The 27,932-nt window shown below is 41.8% G+C and overlaps 2 protein-coding genes across 2 annotated transcripts; one reads left to right on the top strand and one right to left on the bottom strand.

Annotated features, from left to right (window-relative positions):
- The first annotated feature begins 379 nt into the window (after window positions 1-379).
- LOC104633349 (lysosomal acid lipase/cholesteryl ester hydrolase-like) lies at window positions 380-14,710 on the top strand. The gene is made up of 10 exons (XM_075758313.1): window positions 380-468; window positions 4,212-4,350; window positions 5,217-5,331; window positions 6,403-6,601; window positions 7,224-7,333; window positions 8,612-8,748; window positions 9,328-9,468; window positions 10,926-10,997; window positions 12,810-12,878; window positions 13,771-14,710. Exons 2-10 carry the CDS (start codon window positions 4,219-4,221, stop codon window positions 14,002-14,004), a joined length of 1,209 nt encoding a protein of 402 aa, XP_075614428.1. The 5' UTR covers window positions 380-468; window positions 4,212-4,218; the 3' UTR covers window positions 14,005-14,710.
- A 513-nt stretch (window positions 14,711-15,223) lies between these two features.
- On the bottom strand, window positions 15,224-26,875 carry ANKRD22 (ankyrin repeat domain 22). The gene is made up of 6 exons (XM_010307412.2): window positions 26,689-26,875; window positions 20,521-20,712; window positions 18,639-18,746; window positions 18,242-18,319; window positions 17,275-17,373; window positions 15,224-16,497 (listed from the first exon to the last, which is right to left on the bottom strand). The coding sequence occupies exons 1-6, from the start codon at window positions 26,707-26,709 to the stop codon at window positions 16,420-16,422; spliced, it is 576 nt and encodes a 191-aa protein (XP_010305714.1). The 5' UTR covers window positions 26,710-26,875; the 3' UTR covers window positions 15,224-16,419.
- Between the last annotated feature and the right edge of the window lie 1,057 nt (window positions 26,876-27,932).

Genomic DNA, 27,932 nt, shown 5'->3' with positions numbered 1-27,932 from the left:
AGACAGTATTCTTGAGAGAGTATGTTGAGAGAAGCTGGACACTTCCTCCTCTTCATCGTAAAAGATTACCTTTGGAGCAGCCCCTCAGTTGGGCAACAGTATAGGTCAAGGTCTGCCACAGCCTCAGGGAACTGGAACACCCAGGTCCCAGCTAAACATCCTAACCACTGATTTGTAGGTACTTCTTAAACTCTCCTGCTCCATGGTACATTTTGGGTTTGTGAATTTAACCAGAAGATCTTTTTCATCACAAAGATTTCCCCACTTCTGAAGCACTGCCAAATCAGCACTCAAACATGCTACACAATGCATGCTGCCAACTCATGACACTCACGGCTGCTACCCTGAAGTGCTCATTGTGTTTTGACTTCCTTTTATTGGCGCAGGTTTCTGTCAGTGAATCAGTCTGCTAGTGGAGACAGACTAGGAACTGTGGCAGAAGACACAAGCAAGGCAGTCAAAGCAGAGGTAAGATGCTTGTACGTATGTGTTCGTGGTCTTTTTCTCTGTTGCCTGTCTCCATAAAGATGTGCAGTCTTGGTTTTGTGCAGTTTCGTGTAAGAATAGACAGCTTTTTGTCTCTCTGATCTGTAAGCCTATTGCTATGCACAGAAGTGCATGTTTGCTCAAGTCAGAAGACAAAGAAGCTTTACCTGCACAAAAAGAAGAAAAAGAACAATTACTTAATTTTCCTCTACTTGTTTTATTCAGTCTGAGAACAAGGGAATGAAAGTCCTGGTACTGCAATAGTGTGTGTAAATTGGATCGCCTGCTCTTGCCATTCCACGCACATGTATGTTTTGCTGTAAGGCAGAAGATTCTCACATGCATTGAGTCACGGTTGCTTCACTTGTTGATGTGTGTGTGCCTTACAGCTTATATGAAATAAATTTTAGACTGCTTAAAGCACGAGGATAGATGGATGAATTTCTGAATGGCTTGTATCTTAGTTTCACCAAATCTTAAAAGTGCCTATAAAACTTTCAAGGGTATTTCTCTCTGACCTTTTTTCTTTCTAAGTATGTTCTTTTATGACAGTTTACTATGCCAAATATTTCCTTATGACTTTATCTTACTAGATAAAAATGGCTGTTCATGGCTCCTAACTGTCAAGTGCTTAGTTCTGAAGCTTAAGGGAGCAGTGGCCTGCCAGATTGATATTACTTAGCCCGCTCTATCTGATTTAAAAGACAAATACCTGGAAGTCTGTGAGCCATGCCAGCTAAGCCAGGTGATCATAGAGTATATTGAGAAAAGTTTGCCCTAACAAGAGGAATAATTTAGTCTCTGCATTGCCTCAACTAGTCTTGGTACTGATTTGAAAACAAGCTGAGACATTAGCAGAACTTTTTCTTCCCAAATGAGATTTCCCGTGCAGGGAGACAGAGGCATATTTTACTCCCATTAGAAGAGAGTAAACCAGGAGAAAGCAAAACAGAGTGTTATGATGCCTGAGTATGTAGTGGTGAGGCTTCCTGTTTTGACAACAAAAATTAAGAAGTATTTGACATACAAAGGGAATTGAACAGAGTGTGTTTTGATGCCAAGTTTGAAGTTTTGGGTGTTTCCAAACTCTGCTTCATTCCAACTATCTGATGACTCAGGAGGTTTTACTTCTTTAAATTTGTTCAGTCAAACTGAAAGGTTAAATTGAAGATCAAAAAAATCAAAACTCCTCCTACAAAGAGATTTAGAGTGCAAAAATCACTTGGTTATCCCTCCCTCACTCACACAAATCCTGCTCATCTTCCCCATTACTTGCCAGGGAATACTCTCTTATTTTCTCTTGATCTGTAGCTCCATTTCAAGTCCAAATAAACTTCATAGAGCAGCATGTCTTCTCATAGCAGATGTCTTATGCTAGAAGCAGACTCCAGAAACATGTGGCTGCATGAGAACCTCTGTTCTTCACTAAAAATTGGGTTTTCCACATCTAGTGGACCTAGCAATGCCTGGTTTCAGAAAGAATTGTTTTCTGAGTCTGCTTAACTTTGTAATGCAAACTATAGTACAGGCAGGTCTCCTATGAAATTCTCTCGCAAGCCCTGATGCCCAGCCATGCATGCTGTGGCTACTTTGAAGTTACATGGACAGTGACTAGTTGGCCAGTTCACTCCTGCTGACTGCCCAGCTGGTTGCAGAACACACAACAGCTGCCGTCGGGCTGCCCTCCCCAGCGAGGCTCTAACCTCACTGAATAGTCCTCCCCCAGCAAACAGTCCACAGTAGCTCCTGTGAACCCCATTACCTTATAGGCTTGTATCTCACTGCTGAACTTGGCAGATGTTTACCAGTGACATCAAAAGTTAATTACAGGATGGACAGAAAGATGAACTAACATAAACACACCACAGTCATAGAAGCATGCCCTCTTCTTCTGAGGAAAACAGGCCTATAAGAGCAGTAATGTCCCCAGTCATTACTGGTGAGGCAGTCTTACAAGAAGCTGATGATGAGCTGAACTCTTACATTACATTACATGTCCCTTTTGTCCCATGGATCTTATTTCTGAACATTTAGGTATCTTGCCTGATCTTTAAGGTCTTTATTCACGTGGGGAATGGCTGCTACTTTTTTCTTCACAGCCCTCATTCTCTCCTCACACATGCAGGCACAGCATACGACAAATAGATGCATAAGGGCTTTTCCAGAATGTGTAAGCACAGTCCTCAGGTTCATGGATGAATCCAGGTACAATTCTTCACATTGGAAAGAAAAATCCTATCCTACCTACTTGCAGCTCTCTTGTAGACAAGGAGCACTGAACATGTCAGCACTTCTCTTGCTCTCCAAATAAATAGTTTTAACTTGCAGTCCCACACCCAGTAACTTTTTGGGACACAGAACCCGCTCTTCCATTTTCTAGGGAGCCTTTGAGTCAAAATTAGCATGTTGAAAAAAACATCAGGAAAGCTCACAGAAAGCAGTGTTCCTGCACTTATTGACTGGGTTCTGGAAAATAAAGACTAAAACCTGGAAGTGTATCTGTTGTAGGTGGAGTCGGCATAAACTGGTGCTCGATAGACTGCACTCTGCAGTTTCCATTCAGAAAAGCTAATCTAATACCATTGGTTAACCCAGGAAAGGCCAAGGTCTCACCTCCACACGAGGTGATAAGATTTCTAATATGGACAGCCATTTCTAAGAGATAAAGGAGACAGACCCTTGGCAACATGAGGGCAGTCTCAGGATCCATTATTCACTGCTCCAAAACCAAATCATTCCGTGGTTTCTTGGCTGGTGGCAGCCAACAATTTTGAGAGGCAGAAACTTTGGTCTCAGAAGTAGCAGTGGGAAAAATGCAATTATCTGGGGATAGCAGGGAAGGTTCTTGGAAGAAGTGGGCATCAAGGAGCTGATGAAGAAGCCTTAGGGGATGGTAAATGGAGACCTAGCTGACTCAGTTTCAGTCTGAAAGGCAAGGTATACTGGGAACTGACTCATAGGGCTTCTAGGAAGCCACACATGGTCACCTTGTTCATTTCATATTCTCACAGGAACTAATTGCAAACAGAACTTGAACCTGGTCGGAGTCACATCGCCCCATGGGGAAAGCACAAGCTGGCACCGAACAGGTGCAAGCATGTTCCCCTAAACCTGTTACGTCTCCTCCCAGAGTCCCTGAATCACTCCTGGCCCCTGCACAACCCTTCACCAGCCTCATTGACTGACCCCCTCACCCCAGCACACCACTGACCAGCACCAAGAATGGCATTTGATCTCAAAGCAGGAGAGGGCAGGTGGAAAGAGAGCCTGTCCCAAACCTCTCTCACCTCATTCTTGAGGAGACAGGAAACAAACAGTGCTTTCTTCTCCTTTCACCTCTCCTGCTGGCACTCAAGTGGAGGCAGATAAAGGCAAACAAGCTGGGTGATAGTACCTCAGGTATTCATGCTTCTTTGTCAAGCTTCTGCTGACTCATACCAGCAGCTGGCCCTGCCTACCAACCACAGCTCACTTGTCATGTGCGAAGTGCTCAGGCATACTCTGGCATGGTATCCCCAAGAGTTTTCCTCACCTGTTCTGCAACCTTCCCTGTTACACAGTGTGAGCTGCAGACAGTCCCTCCTCACACAGGTACTTATTCTGGCAGCCCCTCAGGGAACAGACCTTGGGCAACCTTCAGGACACTCCCCACTTGGGTCTTCCTGTACAATTCCATGCCACTCTCTTCCTAACGCAAACCCCCCTGCATGTGCTCTTTCACACAGACCCAAGATGTGGCGCCTCCTCGTGCTGCTTTGCTCCCAAGCAATTGCCTTTTCAGCAGGACTCACAGCACCCTTCACTCTGAATTCAGACAAAAGCCAGTGCAGGAAGACTCGCAACCCCGAATGCTTCATGAACGTTGTAAGCTGGGTCACTTTCTCTCCCTTTTCTTTCTAAATTGTCTCTCCCTGCACCACTACCACTGCCCCATCACTAACAGTCCCTGTCAGGAGGCCAGAAGTAAGGCCCCTTCAAAGGGGTCTCTCCAGCACTATGATAGGGAGCACTGGCCTAGAAGAAACCTTGATGCTCCTGTCCAAACAGTCTGAGCTGCCAGAGAGAAGGGCTCCTTCGCAGTGGAGGCAAAGGCTGGTTTCTAGTCGCAAGGGAAGCAAAGTCCTCCCCTTCTGTACCAACCTCTTTGCTCGGTACAGTGGCAAGGGGGGATGAACCCCTTCTTCAAACAGCAGATTCTCACAACACAAAGTAATCCAGGACCCCTTGCTCTGAATCACCAAAGATTTCCTCGCAATAGTGGCAAGAGTGTAATAGGTAGTGCTGTGAATGAGTCTGCAATAGGAGACCCACCCTAACTGGCTTGCCTAACCACACTTTGGCAAGAAAGGGTTCACTAATGGCATAAAGCCCAGATCTTTTGGCACTGTCTTATACACACTGCTGCATGTTTACTCTCTAGAAAGGTAGGATCTGCATCAGCCTTGCAAAACATGACAAATTGTCTCCCAAAAGGTTAGTCACTCAGTACAGTTCTGCTTTGTCCCATGATATGGCGTCAAATACAGACAACTAACACCTAGGCAGGTCAGAAGAAGAATTTTGATGCATCTTTTTGCAAGACCTGTAATATTTATTCTGAGCCATGGTCCTTGTGACCGGGAGCCTTGCACTACCATCACAGAACAGCCCACATCCACACCGCTCAGCTTGGTTACCCTCCAAAACAGGACAGCTTGCATCTTAACAAACTCTCCTTTGGCTTCCCACAGAGTGAAATCATCAGATATCATGGATACCCCAGCGAGGAATATCAAGTTACCACAGACGATGGATACATTCTTGGTGTTTTCAGGATTCCCACTGGCAGAAACAGCCAAAATACAGGTGTGACGCAGTTATAGGACATAAGGAAAATCTGAGAGGCAGCTCTTACATGGGTCCCCCATCTTTCCCCTTTGCACATGCAATGGCATGTTCCACAACTTTCCTTCTCAGCAAGAGCACCTAGTCAGGAATGTGGCCTGAATTCTGAATCCATATGAAGTCCACACATTCAATGTCTCTGTCCTTATTTCAGACTTTTCTAATAATTTTTTCCCATATCCCAGTTTTTTTCTTTCATGTGGCCCAGGTGAGGGTTTGGTAGACTGGATTTGGGGAGATTTTGCATTAACACTCTAAGTAATATACATTTAAAATAGAAGACTGACAACAAAGCCTCTCAGGTTAGGCATATGAATATTAATTCCCAAATTTCTGAAGTACAGAGATATTCTTAAGGAAGGTGATAAAATACCAGGTTATCAATGAAAAGCAAATGCATTTAATCTGTTTCTTCACATTTTCTGAATGGAATAAAAATTTATACCTGGCATTTGAGGTACACTGGATACTGCTATTTGGTTTATTACTGCTTGTTAGAATTATAGAATAATTTGCTTTGGATGCCTACTCCTATTTGGATCTCTTCCTTCGGAGATCACCTGGACCATCCTCACTCTCAAAGTAAGGTGAACCAAAGTTAGATCAGGGGCCTCTCAGCCCTGCTCAGTTGGTTACTGAATAGACCTAAGGGTAGATATGCTGCTTTGGATCAATTATTCTTTGTCTTCCATACACTGTTCTGCCTTCAGCAGTTTTTAGCTGTGGGTAGATGTTTCAACACAGGGACCTGTACGTTGGCTTTCCAGTGCAAGAGGAGATGAGGACAGGCCTACTCATTAAATTGTTTCTTTGCCAGTCCTCTCATGAAATGGTTATGAAATGTCATGAAACAGTTCCTTCTTGCATGGAGCAAATCCTTCAGGTTTCTCAGACCAATATCTAGGCATAGTTCTCCTGGGAGCTTCTTGAAGAAGAAAAGATTTAAAACCTCTCACAAACTAAACTCTGCACCCCAACCTCAAATACACATTAACTACTGCTTCAATATAAGAATATTTTCATCTTTTCCAGGGCAAAAGCCAGCAGTCTTCCTACAGCATGCTTTTCTAGGAGATGCTACCCACTGGATTTCTAACCTTCCCAACAACAGCTTGGGCTTCCTCCTTGCAGATGCTGGCTATGATGTCTGGATGGGAAACAGCCGAGGGAACACTTGGTCTTTAAAACACAAGACCCTTAATCCCAGCCAGAAAGAGTTCTGGCAGTTCAGGTACTTTGTAGAGGAAGAATTACTCAAGACAGAAGCACCAAGGGGACTAGATAGCTTCAGCCTGATGGTTTTTACCTAAACCAGCATCAGAACAGGTTTTACACCAACCAAGGAGAGAAAATAACCGGACAAAGAAGGATGGTCACTACTACTCAGAGTTGGGAGCACTGCCTGGGGAAGATATTTCAGACACTGGGAAAAGAAATGGAATGCAGAGGAAAAGGGAGACAGTACCGTGAGAGGGAGAGCAAGAATCTCAGCTGGAACAGGCTGAGCAGCCTTGTCTAGAAATCTCTGATCTTTCACAGCTGAATTCAATCAAGAGAGAAATGTCTTTTGTAACCCATTCTAATGAAAGCACTGTTTAAATTCAGTTCCCCAAGGGCTGCAGCTGACAGGTGAAACTAGCACCTCCTCTGCAGAGAGCCCAAGGCATTGGGCAGCCTGGCAGTACAGCTGTGTCCCTTTACTCCCTTCCCCAACTCAAGCTAGAATGCAGACAAAGCGTGCAACCTCATCTTTCAATGGGTTCTGCTTGGTGCAATGAACAAAACTGACATTCAGTAACTCGTGCTGTGATAGTCAAACTTATCTGCTAGCTTTTTGTGTTTCTCCCCTGTAGCTTCGATGAGATGGGTAAATACGATATTCCAGCAGAGCTATACTTCATCATGAATAAAACTGGACAGAAGGATATATATTATGTTGGTCACTCTGAAGGCACAACAACAGGTAATGTCAGGACACTCACGGTTCACAACCATTCGTGTTCCTATCTGATCAGTAGGTGGGTTTCCCCATTGATTCAGTTGTTTTTCTTGTTTGTGGAGAGTTATCAAACATAGAAGTGCCTTCCGAGTTGAGATTTGGAAAATATGTAAAATTTTTCCAAAAACTGCTTTGGTTACCCTTAATAAGCCTAGAAACCTAATGGCAAATCCAAGTATAGTTCAACTTTTTAAGTAATTAGAGACATGAAAGTGGTTATTTACTGGGTATTTCAGGTACTGGCACTGGGTATTTTTCTGAAATTCTTAGCAAGAGGAATTTTCTTTACTTTCATCTTTTGTATTAAGACAGATTTTTTTTTTTTCCTTGTGAACGGGAAGTAAAAGCTAAAAAGGTAAAACAGCACAAATAATGCATAATCTCAAATATCAGAAGACAAGGAAAAAGAACCTTAACATTACTAAGTCATGTGACTTAATGGCAATCTTACAATTTAAAGCATAGTTCATGAGTGGCTATAACTGGCCACATTACTGTTTAAAAACATATTGCCAGAGACTGAAAATTAGGAAAGAAAAAACATTAATAACTTATTTTCTCTTAGTCCCAGCCTTTAGCATTATCTCACTTTATGGTCTCTGAATGCAACTAACTTTTTTTTAGTGTCAGTTGAAAGTTCCTGATGTTTATGGTTTTTGTGTAAGATGCATGAAAGGACATTGATTAGAAATGAGCATCTGCCAGTTCATTAGTGTAAACAACCCAGAAAAAAAGAGAAGGAAATGTGGAAAAGTCACAGCTCCACAGTTTTTCTTTCTTTTCCTCTCACAAGGGTATTTAAAGATCCTCATGAGCTGCAAACACTCAGAGGTCAGCTAATTATTCTACAGTTTCATGGAAGCATAAACATACCTAGACCTTTAGAGACTATAATCTAAAAAAAATTGGGTTTTGTGAATTTTTTTGAACTTTAGAGGGAATTGATTTTACCATGAAAACCTCATTGACATGTTGCCTACAAAAACTGTTCTGATAAAGGCAATGTCCAAACATGCTCTAAACCTCAGAGTGAACTTTGCTTCCCAAACAACATTAATTTCAGGACTCCAGTTCAACACTTGTCTTTTAGGTAAAACATGCAACACAGACAAACACGGACAACAGACAATGGGCTGCAAATCTAGTCTTACTTCTTGTTATCTATCTGCCTACTGTTTATTTATTTATTTTGTCTGTGGAAGATGTCTTCATTAACTCGAGCTGTCTCTTCTGTGTCTGCAGGATTCATAGCATTTTCTACATACCCTGAGCTGGCTAAACGGGTGAAAATGTTCTGTGCTCTGGGCCCAGTAACCACATGCTCACATGCTACAAGCCCTCTGATTAAGATAACAAATGTTCCTGAACCACTGCTCAGGGTATGTCATTTTTCCTTCAAAGAGGCCCAATGCCTGACTTACCTTCACAGGCTTCACTCAACCTGAGATGAAGTGTTCCCAAACAGGTGACATGCTGATACTGAGCTTGGGATGAATCGAGTGCTCTTGAAAAATCCGTTCCCAAACTCTGTGGGGAAAATACTGCAGATATAGGACTTGTAGCAGAAGGTCCCAGTGAAGTAGGAGACTTGAGAAACTGTCTCGTCACAGGACTCTTGCTGTTAACTAGTATTTTGCTGGCCTCATGCAGGAGGAACTAAACAAGAGCTGCAATAACAGCCATGACAATCTCTGGAACTTCAGAAATGAGTAAGCATTGAGGTCACTAGGCTAGAAATTGAAGGATGGCTTCCTCCAGGATCAATGTCAGTAATATGAAGAAGGAAGGATCTGTGATGCACTATGGGGAAAAAGGTATTTTGAGAGGTACTGGGAGGGCAAGCTGTTTCAGCAATGTTTGAATACTGAGTTAGGAGGCTAGGCTATTAGCAACAGTTTCTTGCATAAAATGCTCCTGTAATGAGAAAAAAAAAGTGTTGCGCTTTTCCCTTCCTTCAGTTAGTATTTGGCTGCAAAGGAACCATGCACCAAATCGGATTTCTGAAAGGACCTGTGACACGGTTATGTACAAGCCTGGATAAGTTTTGTGGCCATATACTCTGTTACATAGCTGGAGGCAGCATAAAAAATCTGAACACGGTAAGTATATGCAAGAACGCCTACTCAAAGTAAAACTGAGGTTGTTTTGGAAGTTACGTTTGTGCACTCTATCCTTATCTAGTAACTGTCATGCATGTAAATGTACAGAAACTACAACGTAGTTCTCAGCAGACTGAGGGAATGATCTGGATGTTGTGTGGTACAAAGAGTGCCAAACAGGACTACAGCTGATAAGGGATGGGACCAACAACTAGGCACAACTAGGCACATTCCAATCCCAGAATGAAAGAACTGAGTTCAGTCTGGAGATATATTGCACGTCAATAGCTGTGTCCTCTTTTGGGGCTAAGCTGACCAGATTTTGGTCATACACAGATCCTCTTTAAAAAAGACCCAATGGATGATGGAGCCAGACTTCTTGGTAATACAGTTCCCAGTTTCCTTCCTTAGCATGCAGACATGAGGGTCCTCTGAACACTGGAATAATTAAAAACAGGGAAAAGCTCCTCTTCCCCCTTTTCAGACTACTTGTACCAGAACTCAGTCCCAAAGAACTACTGTAAGGGGCATTTTCCTATTTTTGTTGTCCTTAGGACTGGGCCCAACAGCTCAATCCACAACATGTAGAGACACAGAAAGTCCTTGCACTGTGCCTGAGGAATGCACCCACCTACAGTGGGATTCACAAAGACTAGTGCATCAGTCAGATGGGACAGGAGAGTTGTCCCTGTGCTTGCCAACACATGGACACTGTAGTGTGTCTTAAATTCCCTTTACAGTGGCTGAAGTATGCAGAATCTGGCCTGTGTAATATTTATTACTGCAATATCTGCAAAGACTGGGGCCCATTTTTCTCCACCTATAACCACTTGTAAAAGCACATATGGGAAAGCAGCAAGAATCAAAGATTCAATGCAAAAGCAATTAAAGGCATTGCAGCCCTTTAGAACTGCAGAGCTAAACCACTAAGGATCTTTCCTGACTTGGATTAAGTCACTAATGTGGTTCTCAGGGCAAGATAACAAGTCTGAGGAGGAATCTTGGGAGATGGAATTGGAACATGTCCTTAACAGAACTATAAAAATACAAACAGAAAAAAAAAGCAATCTGTTTTGTAAGCTGACTTATTTAGCACTAGGAGTAGAGCGAAGAGAAAAACAGATCTTCAAAAGACTTATTCATGCATGGGGGTTTGGTGTGAGGTGAGGAATTGAAGAACTGGAAGGTTTTTCTCTTCTGTTGTTGAACCACAGGATCCCACAGTAATAATGTCTTCATGGAACAGACTCGCTTTCATGGAGAAAGTGTGCAGATGCATACTATTATCCAGCTATTCCTAAACCTAATTCTCAATTTGATGTCTGATATTTGAAGACTATCCTATTAAAATGGGGTTTTAACACACACATCAGCAGTATGTTGCTCAGATCCTTCACACCTTTATTCTGTCACAACACTGGTTCCCTGCCTTTATAACATTTCTGCTTTCTCTCCAGAGTCGAATAGATACATACGTAGGACATTCCCCTGCTGGAACATCAGTACAGAACATTATTCATTGGCATCAGGTATAACTGCATACTGACTCTTACTGCTGCTTTTTGTGCAACCGACAGCCTACAGGGGAGTCCGGAGGCTGTGGATCTGGGAAACTGCCCATCACATCTTCTCACCTGCTGCTGTGAGCACTTGCCACAGGGGGAGCACTCTTCCCATGGCTCACCAGACTGTTACCTGAGTTGTCCTCTTTGGTATCAGGCACTGACGTTTCCCCCGGGCACATCAGCCCTCTCTGCATGTTGGGCTCTAAAGGCTTCCAGCATTCATCTTTTTTATGAAGATATTTGCCTTGAGAGCTGCAGAAGGGAACGCGAGCACAGTCTAGGCACTTGGCAGGCAGTAGGAGGAGACTGGAAACTTGAGCAGCCAGGGGATGAGCCAGACAAAGAAGTGATCCAGGTTAAAGCTCTTCTCCCAGAGAGTTAGTTGCAGCCTGGATCACCTCCCAAAGCCAGTTAATCTCACAAACGCTTCTGCTGGCACAAGCGGCAAGTGGGGAACTGCCTTATACTACTACAGTGCATAACAAGCAACATTACTCTACAGGGATGTTCCCAACAGCCAGGTTTTTCCAAAATCCTTTTAGTCACTCTTGCCACCGTCCACATCCTGGATTCCAATTCTCTAAAGGTGGGGTTCTACTTCTGCACTGGTGGATCTGAGCTTGTTCTGCTCATGGTCTGTATCAGACCAGGGCAAGACAGCTCCAGACAAGAAACCGCACTGCATGTGTCCAGATGCACCTGGTGAGCCAGGATATATCTGCATACATCCTATAGGCAGACCCCCCATTTCTGCAAACACTTAATACAGGTGTGCTCCTGAGGACAGCCCTGACAAAAATTCCCAGCAGTCAGTCCCGCAGGATACACCTATCCAGAGCCAGGAAATGTGGACAAACCATTGACATTCAGTGGCTTTACAGCCTATTTTGCCAGTCTCTAACAAAGTCAAGTGGTTACAAAGCAACACAGATACAGCAGGATAGAAGAAAATAGCAAAGGCAATACAGGAAGCCAATTCCTGGCACATCCCCAGGTACTTCAAGCCTTGAAGCCAAGGTTTTTTAACTGACATACACTGACTTTCCTACACCCTGTGTTACGTACAACCACTCAGAAATGAAATTACTCAACAGATTTGTGCAAAAAATAAAAAAATAATAAAATTACAAAAATACAAACAAACAAAAGCCCCCATACAGATGTGTACTTAACCCTTCACTCATCAGTCTTGCAGGGCATATATCATGTCTTTTAGACAACACAGACTCAAGAAGGCTAATGTCTTGTGTCTAAAGTCCCACCTCAAAACTGCTGTCAGAGCACAACTCATGTATAGCCAAACTCGTGTAAGAAGTATAGAGCCTCTGGAAATGTTGCCACTCTGTGAGCAGACCAAACAAAACTGACACACAAAAGACAAGATGTGTAAGGAGACATCTTATATTACAGCAGAATAGTAATAAGCCTTGACACGTTCTAGACATTCAGGTCCTCTTTCCATGTGACTCAACCAAACTCCGCATCACAAACAGAGACCTCCAACTTTAGTTAACTAAGGTAATCAAGCAAAATTTTAATAACAAAACATACCAAGGATGGTGGCTGAGGATCAGAGAGAAAGTTAGCAAGAGGAAAGGTGATGAAGCCACTCATCCTACAATCCATCCTCCTATGAAAGTCTGCAACCAGAGGAAGGAATGGGAGTAACTCAGAGTCCACTGCATGAGGCTTGGCTTCAATCAGAGGCAGGAAAATGCTTCCTACACTCTGCTTCTTGGTCTCTAAACATTTATATTTTACCTGTTCTTTTAATAGCTAACACGTGCAGACAAGTTTCAAGCTTATGACTACGGCTCTAAGGAAAACATGAAGAAATACAACCAGGTAAGGTAATATGGTTTCCCTAAGAACTCATCCTTGGGTTCTGGCAAAACTAAGAACAGACAAGGCATAGACAATTCCTTGCAGACAGCTAACAGAAGTTTGTTTTGCGTCCCCTACTGATGCAAGGATATGTCCAATGACATGTCAATTTACCTGCCATTCCCAAAAGGCTAAGAGTCACACCCAAATCCCTGGACTAGATGAGTATGGAGCTCTTCACTTCCCCAGAAATCCTCAAGGTTTGCCTTTCAATTAAAGGAGGAAATGAATCTCACAGCTATGGTGACCTCTGCAATTGGCTGACAATCATTTCACTTTTAACCAGCACATTTGACTTGCAGTGTCCTGTGCTGTACCAGGGCAGGCTGCATTTCACAGACAGAAAGACTCCAGAGAGAGAATCAGTCACTTTAACCCATGCACACTGTCTCAGAAATGTTCTAGGGTGAAATTATAAATGGTTAAAGTATCTCCTTGCTACTTAAGTCCCAAGCATAACAACTAAGACCAACAGTTGTATTTCACACCCCAGCAAAACTTAAAGATCTTCCTACCCTAAATATAAACATGAATACACTCCACAGCCCTTGCCTGATAAACACAGACTCTGCTCTTTCCATGTTCCCACCTCTGAAGGGCACAAGCAGGTGTCAAACTGCAGGATAACTCATAGCCATGCATTATGGAAAGACACAGGATAGGATGGATCGCTCCTTGTCACAGTAGACTGGGAACAGGGTAGGGGAAATAGACACTAAGAGGGCAGCCTTCATCCCTACTGTTGTATTGTAGAGATCACAGAAAGGAGGGACAGATGCTTGCACAGAATCCTTTCTCAAAGCATGACTTCCGATACAACAGCACTCACTCACGTCTCCTCCCTTTCTTACAGTCTACTCCTCCTGTGTACGAGATAGAGAAGATAAGCACACCAATTGCTGTTTGGAGCGGTGGACGTGACAAATTTGCAGATCCAAAAGACATGGCAAAGCTACTTCCTCGGATTACTAATCTCATTTACCATGAGCATTTTCCTGCTTGGGGACATCTTGATTTCATCTGGGGCCTTGATGCAACTGAGAAAATGTATTGGAAAATCGTTGAACTAATAACCAAACACCCTTAAAAACCACATGCAGAGTGTTGATTCACTTAGTAAAGCCACCAAAATTTCTATTTGGCAATAAGGGTGATACCTGGGGAAGAGGTAAACACACAGACATACGTAATGGATACCACTATAGGTACTTACATGTACTTGTTTGTTTCTTGCTTTCCTCGCAGTTTGAGGTTTTCCATGGTGTTACTGTGACTGCTGTCTTTCTGAGAAGTTTGAGGTGTATAGGAATGAAAGCTGAAAACATGAATAGTCTTGAGTACACACTGCAGGGAGTCACTTAATTTGAACAGCTTTTATTTCTACAAGACTAATTTTCCAAAGCCTAAACTCTGTTGTTCTCGTCTATATATTGCGTACCCCACAGAGGCATTCCTGTGCCCAATTTGTATCTTCCCATGAAGACCCAAAAGTGTAATTTGCTCATTTCTCTGTTGAAGTACAACTGACATTTGTTTAAATTAAATCATTTATCCACCTAACAGAGAACTTGGCTTTTTTTTTTTTTTTTCCTTTTTCCCTCCTCACATTCACCTACAGTGTCAACAAAACCAAGAGACCTTCAGACACAAGAAACTGAGTAGGCAATAGATGACTTCCAAACATCTAGGAATCCAACCTCATGCCTATTCTCCTGCCCTCCATGCCTACACATCACCCAAACATTTGTTCACACACTCTAAACCCCCCAACTTCAAAGACTATGCATGGCAGCTGAGGAATGAGGAGATGTAGACCTGTCAGGTAAGCTGCACTCCAAGCAATACAGCTTCCACCCCATGAATTATTCCTGACACTGGCAATGGAGTTGTTGCAAGCACTCTGAGCTATCAGCTTGACTGTTCCATAATTCTGTGTCTTGACCATTCTTTGTTCAAACAATTTCTGCAGCATGGGAAAGCAGTCAGCTGTTTTCCCTTTCCAGCCATTAGCCCAAAGAGATAGCATCTCCATTATCCATGCAAGTCCCTTGCATCTACTCACCTACAAGTTGATCTCGTAGGTAAGAGTGCCTGTCCCCAGGTTACACCCAAAATGTTCATTATTACAGGCTCAGGTGGGGTACATTTTTCCCCCCAGGGTGTTTCTGGGTGGGGCCTCAAGCTCTTATTGCCCAACCAAGACCTTTTGTATTTGAAGTCAGCATCCAATAGAATAGTTACACTGAAAAATATATCTGTGTTCTGTAACACAGGAAAAATACACGAACTTGTCCATGCACCTGGTCTAGCCACCATTAGCAGTGCTGATCATGGCATCTATCTTCTGAACTTAGGACAGCTTACAGGAAATGGCCAAAACTATCAACAAAAATAAAGATCCATTAGAGCAATAAAGCAAGATACAGCAGCATTTGAGAGGATTCCCCTTTATTGCTGCATTATTAAATCACAAAGCGCCAGGCCACATTAATAAATTGCTTACCACTGCAGGTTTTCTTCTGCCTTTATCTATGCAAGAGAAGGTTCATGAGATGATGACAATGACTGTTATTATTATTACTACTGTTTTGGTATACGCATCCCCTGCTGCATGCACCACTCTGAAAAGCATGCATCCTGTCCAGTCTCCTGGGAATGATACATCTGGTTCCCATCAACAACATTTCATTTATTGATTACTTTTTTCTTTAGTACACTGTTAATACTGGAAAGGCAGTCAAGAGACTTGTTTCTCTTCTGTGCCAAACGTATTTTCATTATTATTTCTTAATGCATTAAAGTGACCTGGGAATTGGCTTTCTTTGTGGTCTCCAACAACTCATTGAATCTTTTTTTGCTGTTTCTTATATTTAAAAAAAAAAAAAAAGAAAAAAGAAGATAATCCTTCCCTTGTAGCTACATAGTGAGAATAAAGGTGTGTGAAACTTTTAGAAGGGATGGAAGGAGGAAGTGCTAAGCTGAGAGGTCTATTTTCCCAGTCACTCACATTGTAGGAAGAGAAATACAAAGAGGAAGGGTGCCAGACTTTGTATAAGCTGCTGTGGCATAATGTTCAGTTGTCATGTTTATCCCCTACAGAACAAGTAACACACACTCTGAAGGATATTTTATTTTTGCATTGGCTGCCAACCATCATGTGCAAAGTTTAAGCTTCCAGAAATGCTGTAGCTAGCTTTAAAAATCCAGAGTCTGCACAAGTCAAATAATAAAACTGGGGAAGCAGAGGGGAAGGGCAATGTTTTGAAAACTATTGTAATCGTTCATGGCTTAGTAGAGTAAAATGAACTCCTTTCAGCCCATGTGGCCTTGGGGGTACTGACAAGGCTCACACAAAATAGTCAAAGTCTGCAGTAAGGAATGGGAGGATTTGGGCCAAGTCTTTACCAAGTAACAGCCCTCAACCCTCTGCAGGACTCCTGCTGCTGTGCAAGATGGATTGCCAGATGAGGTAATTTTCTGCATGTTCAGGAGTCCTTGATGACTAGGAACTTTTCCTTAGCATGCTTTCAATGTCGTGGAACTGCAATCTTCTTGCTATATCTAAGGGAGTCTCCCCATCCTGAAATAAACAGATGAAATACATTGCAATATGATAGCTATGGGTCAAGAACAAAGAGCTTTCCCAAATTTGCCACCCAGATGCAGTGCTGTTCTGCGTAAGTTTCACTGTGACATCCTTGCTCTAAAACAAAGGTTTCAGAACGTGCTGGGTCTAATACTGCTCTCACTGAAGCCAGGGGCAGAGTCCTCCCCTCCAGTAGTGACAGCCATTCCACTGTTTCCTGGGGCTAATGTCCAAAGGCAGAGCTGAACTAAGCTAAGCAAAGACGTGATTTCAAGAGCAACATGGGCAATGCATTGCTCACCTCAACTCAGTAATGCAGATACTCCCAGGTCAATATTTATTTGGACAACATTAGAGCTTTTCTGATGACAGAAGCAGCTTGACTTAGCACCTCTCAGAAGAATGGTGTCCAGTGGCATAAAAAGCACCTAGGAAGGCTCTTACCCTGCAGCCTGCATCTTAGAAACAACTGTAGAGCAGCTCTGAGTTAAGAAATGGTACCATAAAGATAGCTAAGAGATCTGTCGATCCAGCGGACATGCAGGCAGTGTTTACTGGTAGAAATCCAGCAGTAAAGGATCTGGATTTTAAAGTTGCTCTTGCCAACAAAGGCAATGGAGCAAACTTTGCTTTATACCACACAGCAAACTAGCCTGCTGCCAGGAAGCTGCGTACTCTTTTTTTTTAAACTACTGCACACCAGCTAAGGCCTACAACATACTGGTTCACCATCATGGTAAGGAAATACAGTTAACAACTTCACCTTCTTACCTGATTCTTTACAGAAGTGTCTGCGTGAGCTTCAAGCAGTAGAGGTATGACTGCCTGGTTTTTCATTTCACAAGCATAGTGAAGGGCTGTGCTACCAGACTGAAGGGAAAGAGAAGAAGATGAATTTTAGTTCTATTACTTCTTTAGGCAAGTACGACTACCTGTAGCTGTATCAGTTTCCCCCTAACAGCTGGATGCAAAAGACACATATAATTTCCTGCCACAACACACTAGCCAGTAAAACAAATACATTCTCATAAGAGTCACGGGAACAAAAAAATCATTCCTCCCTCAGGATGCAGCTGCTAAACCAGGTCTGATACCTTCAGCAGGAAGCCAATAGTTCTTCAATGATTTCAGAAGATTCCATGATCTTTATCTCAATAACTGTGTGTTAAGCAATACTGTTTGCTGACACTTCAGTGTTTTAGAATTTGGTGCTGCTAAAATTGGGGGTTGTCCTTTTCTACCTTAGAGGAGAGGAGCACTTTAACCACACCCAGGTAGGCTAGTGGATACAGAACTCTACACATGGCAGATCAGCACACTCTGAAGATCAAGAGAAGACACAGGGTCTAGCATTGTGGCATGACCTTTGCCCACAAATCTGCTCCAAGAACTCATAAATGGCGATAAACTCAGACCCTTATATGACTAGAATCTTTACAGAATCAGGTATTTAATACATAAGTATCTAAGTATTTCAACCCAGCTTGCCTGGATTCTCTTAAGAAGGCATTGGTCAGAAAGGGAGAACCAGTTGATCAGTGGAGAATTATTTCTGTGTACATTACAAAACTGTTGCCTAAGTGTCAAGGGGAAGCACTGAATCCTGCCACATGACAGTCAATTCAGTCCCTGATCCTCCTTCTGAAAGCAGGACTATGTTTCCAGAAGATTCTGAAGTCTGTTTTTAGTAATGTTGTGTGCATACAAACCACATTTGCATTTGTATAAACCCACTTACAAAGTCTGTAGCATTAACATCCACTCCAGCTCTCAGCAACATGTTGATCAGGTTTTCATTCTGTTTAGTCTTTGAGACCTGTTTGGTGCAAGGGAAAGAGTAACATAGTAAGACAGTTCATCTGCATATAATACTAACTAGATTTTTGCTAAATACTGCATTTTTTTCCAAAAAGAAGAGTGTCTGGCTTCTACAAATGCCAGACTGATGCAGTGATACAATTCTGTTCCTTCACTATATTCACAGCAAAATCCCTGCTTCCTCTGTTGATCTCCATAAGTCCTTGCTTTTAAACAGAGCAGTCCATATTCTATACAGCTTCCTGGCCTGAAATACTGCCATGAGAAAGGTGATAAGGGGAAAGGGAAAGGTCTTTCCTGCTTCCATCCAGACTCACCATGAGAAGATATCCAATAAGCATAACTGGCATGAGGATTATGATGAGCACATAGTCAAGGAAGGTAAACCGTTTTCTCACAGCATAATGCAGACACGTGCGGTCTTTCTAAACACAAAATAACTCTGATTAGTACCAGAATCAGTGATCTGATTATATTTGTTTAATATTGACAATGGGAGACCATTTTATATTTCAAAAGCTTTCTTTTAGGTTATTTACTAGAAATATTTCTCTGATTTTCAAGCAGAAACAGGCACATGCATTTTGCTTCCTTCAAGTAGAAGCACATTCAAGACATTCAGGCTTATGGAAATTGGGCTACGTGTGTAAGAAGGACGTGGGATCCAAAGGATTCCACGTGTATGACTGCGAACTTGGACATGGCTGCAGAGGGAAAGAGGGCAGAGTGGATATTTCATGTGGCTACTACTGCTGCCCAGCAAGTTAAATCAGCAGGAAGAATCCCCACAGCTCTTCTTCTAGAGGTGCTGATTACTGAAGCAAAGACATAAGAGGGTTTATGGCATCTCCTTTGGCACACGTGAGAAACACAGGTGAGTAGCAACACCCTAGCAGATTCCTAGTGAGAAGGGAATGTAAAAAATCTTTGAATACTGAGTGTACCAAAGCAACTAAAGGGTAGAGCTTTTAACTTGTGTGTTAAAGAACACTCGTGTTAAATCTCCTACAGGTTGTCAAACTGGAGTTTGACAAACTAGGTTACAGTGTTACACTAAGGCCCAAAATAAGCAGATAAGCCATTCTGTGTCATCCTCTGTTCTCCATTCTCAGTCCTGAGCAGCAAAGTCAAGCTCTACACCCAAGGGCCTGATTCCATCTGTGAAGGTGAAGCATTTAAGAAAGCCAGGCACAGCTAGCAAATGGTTGCCAATGCAATTAGAATGATCTTACTGCAAAATACTGAACCTTTTCAAAGGGACTTTGAGGTAAGATGGAGAGCCTTCTGCATCAAGAATAGATAGGACAGAATATGCTACTGACTTCACAAACATTTACTGCCCTCCTGTGAAATAAATAGATGCACTGGAAACCAGAGATATAACACTGTCCACAAATGCATAGGAACTTGCTAAGCATTGCCTTGGAGTATGAGATGATACAATAGAATTGACAACGTTGTTGCATTTTTCATGGCTATTTATCACCCTTAACATCATAAGAATAAACTAGTAATGAAGCCAGAAGACGTATCTTTTGGCTATGTTTTATTTGTAACCTACAAGGAAATCTACCACAAACACACACTTCCTCATCACCTTAGGGAAAACAGCTAGTCACAGCTATTGTGCAAGGCAGGTAGGTTTTTTGAAATAGGAAATAGATGAAGAACACCCCACCGCACATTTTTATGTATCAAATAATGTGACAAAAGCAGGTCTGCAGAGGGAATAAAAAACGTTTTTATAGAGTCAGTCTCTCCTCAGGGATACCTTTGTGAGAGATGGACAGACTCTCCTTCAGACCTTCCTTTTAACCAGGGTAAAGAAAAAGACAGAGGGAAAAGTTACAGAAGGGACAGATGCAAGCTGGAGGGCAGGGTGAATGCAGAGTGCTGCATGGGTAAGCAGGCGAACTCACTAGGGACTGGGGATGGCATGCAGTGTTATCTAAACTGGGAACACGAACACAGAGACAAATTCAGGTTGGCAATGTTAATTATCTTGTATGCAATGGAAAGTTAGAGAAATAAATGAGGACACAAACAGAAACATAAAGATTTATTAAATTATAATTTGGGGCTATTTGGAAACAGTTGGAAACAAACCTCAGATTTGGCAGTACGGCCAGTGTTCCCACACACGCACTGCAAGAATCTGAAAGAACAGTCCCTGCAAAGGAGGAGTCGGTGTCCACTTACCTTGTTTCTGAGGTTGACATTGGCATTTCTTTTCAGAAGATAGCTAACAATCCTGTTGTTTCCCTGTTTGCATGCACAAATTAATGGAGTGTCTCCACCAAAGCTGTCCTGGATGTTGAGATAGTTGCTGTTGCGCTCCAAAAGGAGCTGAACTTCATTGAAATCGTTATTATAAGCTGCCTGACAAATTGGCTAAAGAGAGAAGATAATATTCATCAGCACACGTTTCACTAAGACATCCATACATCCCATTCTGACTTACTACTTGCACATCTTAAGACACTGCCAAGTGCTTCTGACAGAGGTTGTAGTTCTAGGTGACTTCCAGAAGATGGTGGTAAGCGATACTCCTGCAGCTGCCACACAGCAGCTCTCAACCCTCAGCCTGACAAGTCACAGACCTCGCGCAGTGGAATAAACTTTCTGTTCCTTTTGGAAGGTGTGTCTATAACCCGAGAAATAACTCTGGTTCATTTGCAGCTGTTAAAAAAATGGCTTCCAACCTCATAGGAGTTGGTCACTGTATTAAGCAGCAAGCACTGAGAACCTCACGCCTCTCTAAGTTTACAACAGGCTTTGCCTTTGAATGAGCACTGCTGAACAAGAGGTACCACTTCTGACTCCTTGGTTCCCAGAACAGAATCACACTTCAGGTGAACAACAAAATCCCTACAATGTTTCTCTCCTAGGGCTTGAAGTTAAACTTCATACCTAAAAAATACATGCATGTATGCCCACAACTCAGATCCTGCTTAGCTTTTGAGAACTGCTTGCTGCTCATGTCTCTGCTCAGTACTTCCACACACCCTTGACCTAACCTGCAATTCCTTCCCTCTCCAGCAGCAAGAACTCAGACTAAGAAGAGGCTGAGAATGACAGGAGTACTGTGAGTTTCTAATGGCCTAATAGAGGCAGAAAATAACAGTGGGATGTGTGGTGGACTGGTAGCATTTCAAGTTCTTCTGTCAAAAAGAGAATAAATTTCTTTCTTTTCTTCTGTCTTTGATACTGAAGTTGTTATTCACTGTTTTCCAAGACACGCATTTTCTTTAAATATTATCTGCAGTTATTCCTTCCAGTCCTCCTTTTATCACATCCTAAATACACTACATGAACAAGATCTAGCCCAGAACTCTGAGCCCTTTCCTCACTCCCCCTGCGGTTAGCTTTTTTTTCCTCCCCGTATTAAAAAGATTCATCTTATTTACACTTTTGCTTCAGATAAATGTTGATCTACAACACAAGTTTACCTCCAGCATCACTGCTGCTTAGTCTTCTTGACAAATGCATGAGAAGTGACTTTCCTTTCTAAAGAGAGTATTTACATGCTTACCAGACCTTGCACCACTTCTTGTTTATTTTTATTATATCAGACAAAAATCTACAAAGAATACACGCAATATTTTAAATTTGCACATCTGTCTGTATTCTTATGAAAGCCTACGTATGCCATTTGCTGTTATACACTTCTCCAGAACCAGAATCATTTTAATGATTTTGAGGAGAAACCCCACTTTTAAATCTCTTTTGGTGTAAGTAACCTGCACACCAGTGCCATGATCAGTTTGCCCTAGAACCTCGCTCTCTGTCATGTTGGTGTCTAGTACAGTATCTTCATGTCCAGGAAAGAGAAGATCAAATGGAGTCTGCCTACTATTCTTGCTCTTAAGTATTGCTTAGCTTATTTAAAGATGCCGGAGATTTGCTGTTTGGTTAAACACCTGCTCAAATCCCAGCAATTTACCATGCAACTTTACTCCTTTCTAGTTTGATTCTTGCTAGTTCAGCAGCTTGTGAGATCAAGTTATATGCTTTTGTGCTTTTCTTTCTGTACTGCCTCAAAGTGTTACTTGCTAGGCCATTAAGCCCAAGGCATTTCTGACTGATACTCTCATTGACCTGTGGGATCTTTTTCTAAACCTTACACTACTGTTGAATCCAGTTCTAGAGCCATGAATAATGATGGAGCACTTACCACTCCCTAAGAGACTGAAGTCATTCACAGAGACTGGTACACAAGAGTCACCTGTGCTCTTTTACCTTCCGAAACAGGCTTCTCTCAGAAAACATCCAGGGCACAGAGAATATAAGGAAGCAATTTTCATCCATTCCAACAGCTAATACATGACTAATTGCCATACTTAAAGTATTATTATTGTTGTTGTTGTTGTTGTTGTTGTTGTTGTTGTTGTTGTTGTTGTTATTATTATTCCACTGCAGTGGAGGTTCTTTGTAGAATTGATTCTTTCATGCATTCATATGTTCCATTCATATTAAAATAAACCCAAACAACAACAACAGCAACAGCAAACTCAAACCCAAACTCAACTTTTTTCCTGGTTTTATGAGATTTTATTGAGGCCCACTCTGCTGGTTTGCATTCTAGAAAATGCCTCTTTTAGTCAAAGAAAGGTGAAAAGTCCCAAAGGTCAGACTTGTAATATACCTCCCAAATTGACAAGCACAACTCCATGACTAGAGGAGCAAACATAGCAGCAGAATATTTAAGTAAGGGAACAAAGCAATCCAAACAACTATAAGCTCATTATTTTTATATCATTAACAACAGAAGTTCAGAAAAAAAATGTGTTAGGAAAGAATAAACATAAGAAAATTTACAAATAGGTGGTAATCAGACACCTGTGTAGGAAAGGCATCAGAAACAGCAACCAGTGGTAAACATTGTATTAGGCAGTCTTTCTCACAGAAAGAGAGCTGTTATAAAAGGTACTTTACTGGGGTAGTTGGATAGAGTTTTTGTCACCTGGGTCCAAAAATGAGATCAGACTATGGCAGGAGTGTAAAACCTCTACACAACTGAGGAATATGAAGAGCCTGAAGAAAGACTGATTTGCTGTAAGTGTTCCAAAATAAATTAAAGGGTAAGTATTAGAGAAGAAGAGCCAATTAATTTCAAGGAACAAGGTGAAAAAGGCAATATATCTGGCCAAGAATTTTAGCGTGAAAATTAGAAAGGGATTTCAAGCCACATACAGAGTAAAGCTGAAAACCAGGCTTCCAGTAACATCAGAACAGGCACAAAGCCTGACTGGCTCCAGGATGGAGCTTAAGAAGTGTGCAAGGATTTCTGCAGTTGTGAAGCCTCTGCCACAAACTCCTCTTCCATCTTTCATTTTTCTGGGTTGCCACTCTGGCAGCTATATCTAAATTAGGACTAACTGTGCTTAAGAATGTTTTAAACGGTTCTCCAAACTCTGCTCAGAAGACAAAGAATAGAGTTTCTTACATAAAGTTAGACAGCACCTGTCTGGAATATCAGCAGTGAGGCCAAATATAGAATTAGGACAATGTTATATACAAGCAGTAGAATCCATCCAAAACTCAAGAAAACATATTTCCTTTATGTCTACAGAAAAGCACAGAAGCTAAAAGTCTGGAAAACCTCACTTAGTTTTCTACAGAAGCAATGATGTGGCTTAACAACCAGCTTCTGATTCATGTCATGGTTATTACATTATTGTCATCCACTCATCATTCACAAGAGGGAAATAAGCCTATGAGATAGGTACTCAGAATAACTGAGCTTCACATACAAGAAGGAAGCAATATTAGAAGAATCCAAAGTTCACATCTCAGACTCGGGCTCAGCTGTGGAGAAGAGCAGGACAGTGAGTGCAGAAGACTCACGGCAGTGTAGAACAGCCAGGACAACCCCTGCAGCTTCCCTCTTCAGAGATGCACTGGCAACCAGAGCACAGACAGATGCCTATGGCATCTCTTTTAGGCACGTGTGAGAAACAAAGGCCAGTGCTCCCACAAGAAAAAACTCTGAAGAAAGCATTGGTGGGAACTGAGCTCACAACTTCTGGGGGTGCTGGCAGTCCATGACACTGAATGGTTACTCTCACCTACGCCACATTCTTTATAAACCCCATTGTCCTGACCGCCTCAGAGAACTCAGAACAGACCTAGCCCACCTCCACAACGTAGCAGGGCAGACCTGGCAAGGCACATCAAACATTACACCCAATACAAACATGACCTCTAGGTCTGAAGGGAGGGGGAGCAGGACCAAATATTCCAGCTCAGGTAAAGAGGAAGCGAGCTCCTCTTTGAACTATCTGGCAGCAAAGCCCTTCACCTCTGCTCTCATTCACACTTCTGCAGCACCACCTAACATTCAGACAAGATGCACATGATGAACCTGACATCATAACACTGTACAAAACATACAACGAAGAGAGGGAAAACAATCACAACACCAAACTCCTTCTACCCTCACCAGTGGTCCCTGCCACAGCATCAGGGCTAACTATGAACCAGAGCACATGGCTCTGCCCAACTGAAGAAGGCAAAGGGCAGACACTAGGGCCTGGAAATTGATTAGATATGCCAATGACTGAGTGACGCTCACCCAAGTCAGGTGTTCAAAGGAAATCTGAACATGCAGTTTTAAAGCAAAACCTCTGTAGTTAGATTAGAATCTCTCTTTCTATAATACTACTTCTCCTACAAGCCCTTCAGAAGAGGATTTCCTTGTTCAGTATCTGAGGCTTTGGGAAAGGTGAGAAGTAGTCATAGGACAGGCAAGGGTTGTCATGGCTGAGATCACTCAGTACAAGATCACCAGATAAAGGGTGCAAGAAAAGCAAAAAAACCCAAACCTTTCACTGTCAGGAAGAAGGACAATACCTCTACACAACTGATTTTTATTTTTTTTTTTTAATCAATTGTGGGCCATATGATTCAAAACAGGACCTAGTAGTTTGCTCAAATCCAGATGAACTGCTACATCTGAATTTGTCTCCTTCTCTTCAGAGCTTCTTGCATCTCCCTCTGCTTAGCTTTGCTGAGGTAGTGATAAACCCTGAGCAATTCAGCAAGTTCTACCACATATCAAACAAAGGTTGAAGGCACAGCACTACAGACAAAGCATTCAGCCAATAGAAAGGAGGCTAAGGTAAAGCCAGTCTTGCAACTGGGAGAGCAATTTCAGATTATAATTGCTTCCTCCTTTGAGAATTGCAGGGGATTGCCTAAGTTACAACAATGCTTTGCAGTTGTTTAGAAAAAAAGGAGTTACTTCGTAAAGTCCAGATATTCTGAACCAATCCATAGTCCAGTGCACTACAATTCATCCAAAGGCATACTACTAACTAATCAGGAAAGTCTAAGTCATGAGGAATGAACTAGTAGCCAATCCATACTTCTCAGAAAAGGGAACTTACACTTTCTTATTTGCAATTCTCTACATTTTTAGCCTGTATAAATGAACCATACTTTACCCAAAAAACTATATCTGACTCAAAATTTTTGAAGGAAGAGAACTAATGCATATGAAAATATTAACTAATAAGCATTCTCTAAACACAACTTTAATTAAGCTAGATGACACTGGTTTCTTGTACAATACTATCTCAGAGTAGTAGATCTGGAGAGACAAATCCTTTCAGAATAAAATGCAGTCTACCTAGCCCATCACTTTATGAATGCACAGATTCAAACTCCTTGTAATACTGAAAGAGGAGAAGATATTTTATTTCATTGAATCGTCTTTTAAAAATAAAAGGGTGGCTTTCAGCATAGAAATGTAATACTTTAAAGGAACAACTATGTAATGCTGTCTCCAGAAAAAGAAACAGCATTGCAATACATTGTATTCACAGTCTAAAAGGATGAAAATCTTCATTTGTTTCCAAGTGTACAAATGGGAAGTTTATATAATAATGAGTATGTTTAGGTAGCATTTATGCTAAAATCCAGGGGTATGCTAAATAGACCATGGTCTGGGGACAAACGCATAAAGATAAGAGCTAAAAAAAATCCCATTCCTAGAACAATTGGGGGGAGGGGGTGTTTTCCTTGGGCATTATCTTTATTATCTATATTTAACATAAGCCAATGATTTGTTTGCAGTTTGCAAAGTTGTTTGTTGTTTGCACTATGCTCAGAAGCATTCTGATCTCAACTCAGAACAACAAAAAAATCTTGAACACATACTTTCTCTGTGAAGTCACAATAATTACACTGGATATTGCATTATCTTTACTCCTACAAACAGTACTTCTGTCAATCTGTAATAGCCGAAGTATAGCCTTTCCAAAGGAAAAGAACTGTGTATGGAAGGCTGTGAACCGAACAAACCAAACTCAGTGAATATCCATATCTTCAATAGCATCAGTTACTGTGCAGAAAATGGTCACGTACCTCTGAATAGAGTATCCCCATGCCTATTCTTCACTGCTTCAGTTCGTTCTTGTTCACCAGCCCAACAAGCTAACCTCACTTGAAATGCTCTTGAACTTGTTTGAATCTGGTTAATATTTAACTTAACAGTATCACTCTTTCTTAAGCTGCATTTCCTTTAAGTGCTTTCTACTTGGTAGCATGAAACAATTTCCTTCAGAAACCCAACTCAGGGAGGTAAACATGAGAACAGCAGCTTACGGGAGACTGACGGAACAAGTTACAACAGAGAAGCATTTTCCTATGTCATTTTTGCAATGACAGCCTCCAGTTGCCTAAAAAGGAAAGTAGCAAAACAGGCTGAGGAGGGGAGGAGGGAGAGAGGAAGAAAGTTTCACAAGTGAAGAAAGGGAGGAGGAAAAAGAGAAAAAAGAAAAAAAAAGCATGAAACCTAAAACTTAAAACAAGTAACTATGAATGGTAGCTAGTTTGCCACCCAAGCTACTTCTGACTAAAACACATTTGAAACACTCTGTAGTAACACCTGAAGATGCCTACTGGGAAAAGGGAAGCCACTAGATCCCATACCTTTAATGAGAGTTCCCAGTATAATTAGCTTCAGTCTCTTATTAAATAGGCCAGCCCCTTTCATTACATTTTTCTCAGTCTTCTCTTCCTAGACCAGCCCAAACAATGAATATGATTCATGTTTAACCTGATAATTTTATATGTTAATTGCATTAGAGCTTCCTTGGAAAGAGAATTATTGTTGATGTCTCCATTCCCTTTGCGTGTTCATGGCTCTGAGGATAAGATGCTGATAGTATTTCTCTACTACCATCTTTCTGAGCAGGCATGCATATTTCAAGAGTCTGCAGACACCCCAAAATATCTTTTCCCTTTGTAGTTTTGTGTTGGTGTTGTCAACCCACCACAAATTTAAATTCACATTTTCTGTATTTCAAGAATATCTTTAAACAAGTTTTAAAATATATGCATGTAACTGTCCATCTTAAATCCAAGCCCTCTGCCTTACATTTGAGAACTTTTATTTCCACATAATTTTCATATTTATTCTCCAGTGAGGTGGAGGACCATATAAAATCAATTATACAGACTCTGTCCTTCTATGATTGAAGTAGTATAGCATCACTGACTGTAGTGTTAGTTTGCTGGCACCAGTTCTAACCCTTTCAATGGCTGTTTACCTGAAGAAAATCAGGTTGGGTTGTAACAGAAACGTACCCTACACCTACCTGTGACAA

The sequence above is a fragment of the Balearica regulorum genome, chromosome 7 (genome assembly GCF_011004875.1).
Source record: "Balearica regulorum gibbericeps isolate bBalReg1 chromosome 7, bBalReg1.pri, whole genome shotgun sequence".
NCBI classification, from domain to species: domain Eukaryota; kingdom Metazoa; phylum Chordata; class Aves; order Gruiformes; family Gruidae; genus Balearica; species Balearica regulorum.
Note: the sequence above shows the minus strand (reverse complement) of the source record. Positions and strands in the feature narration are given on the sequence as shown.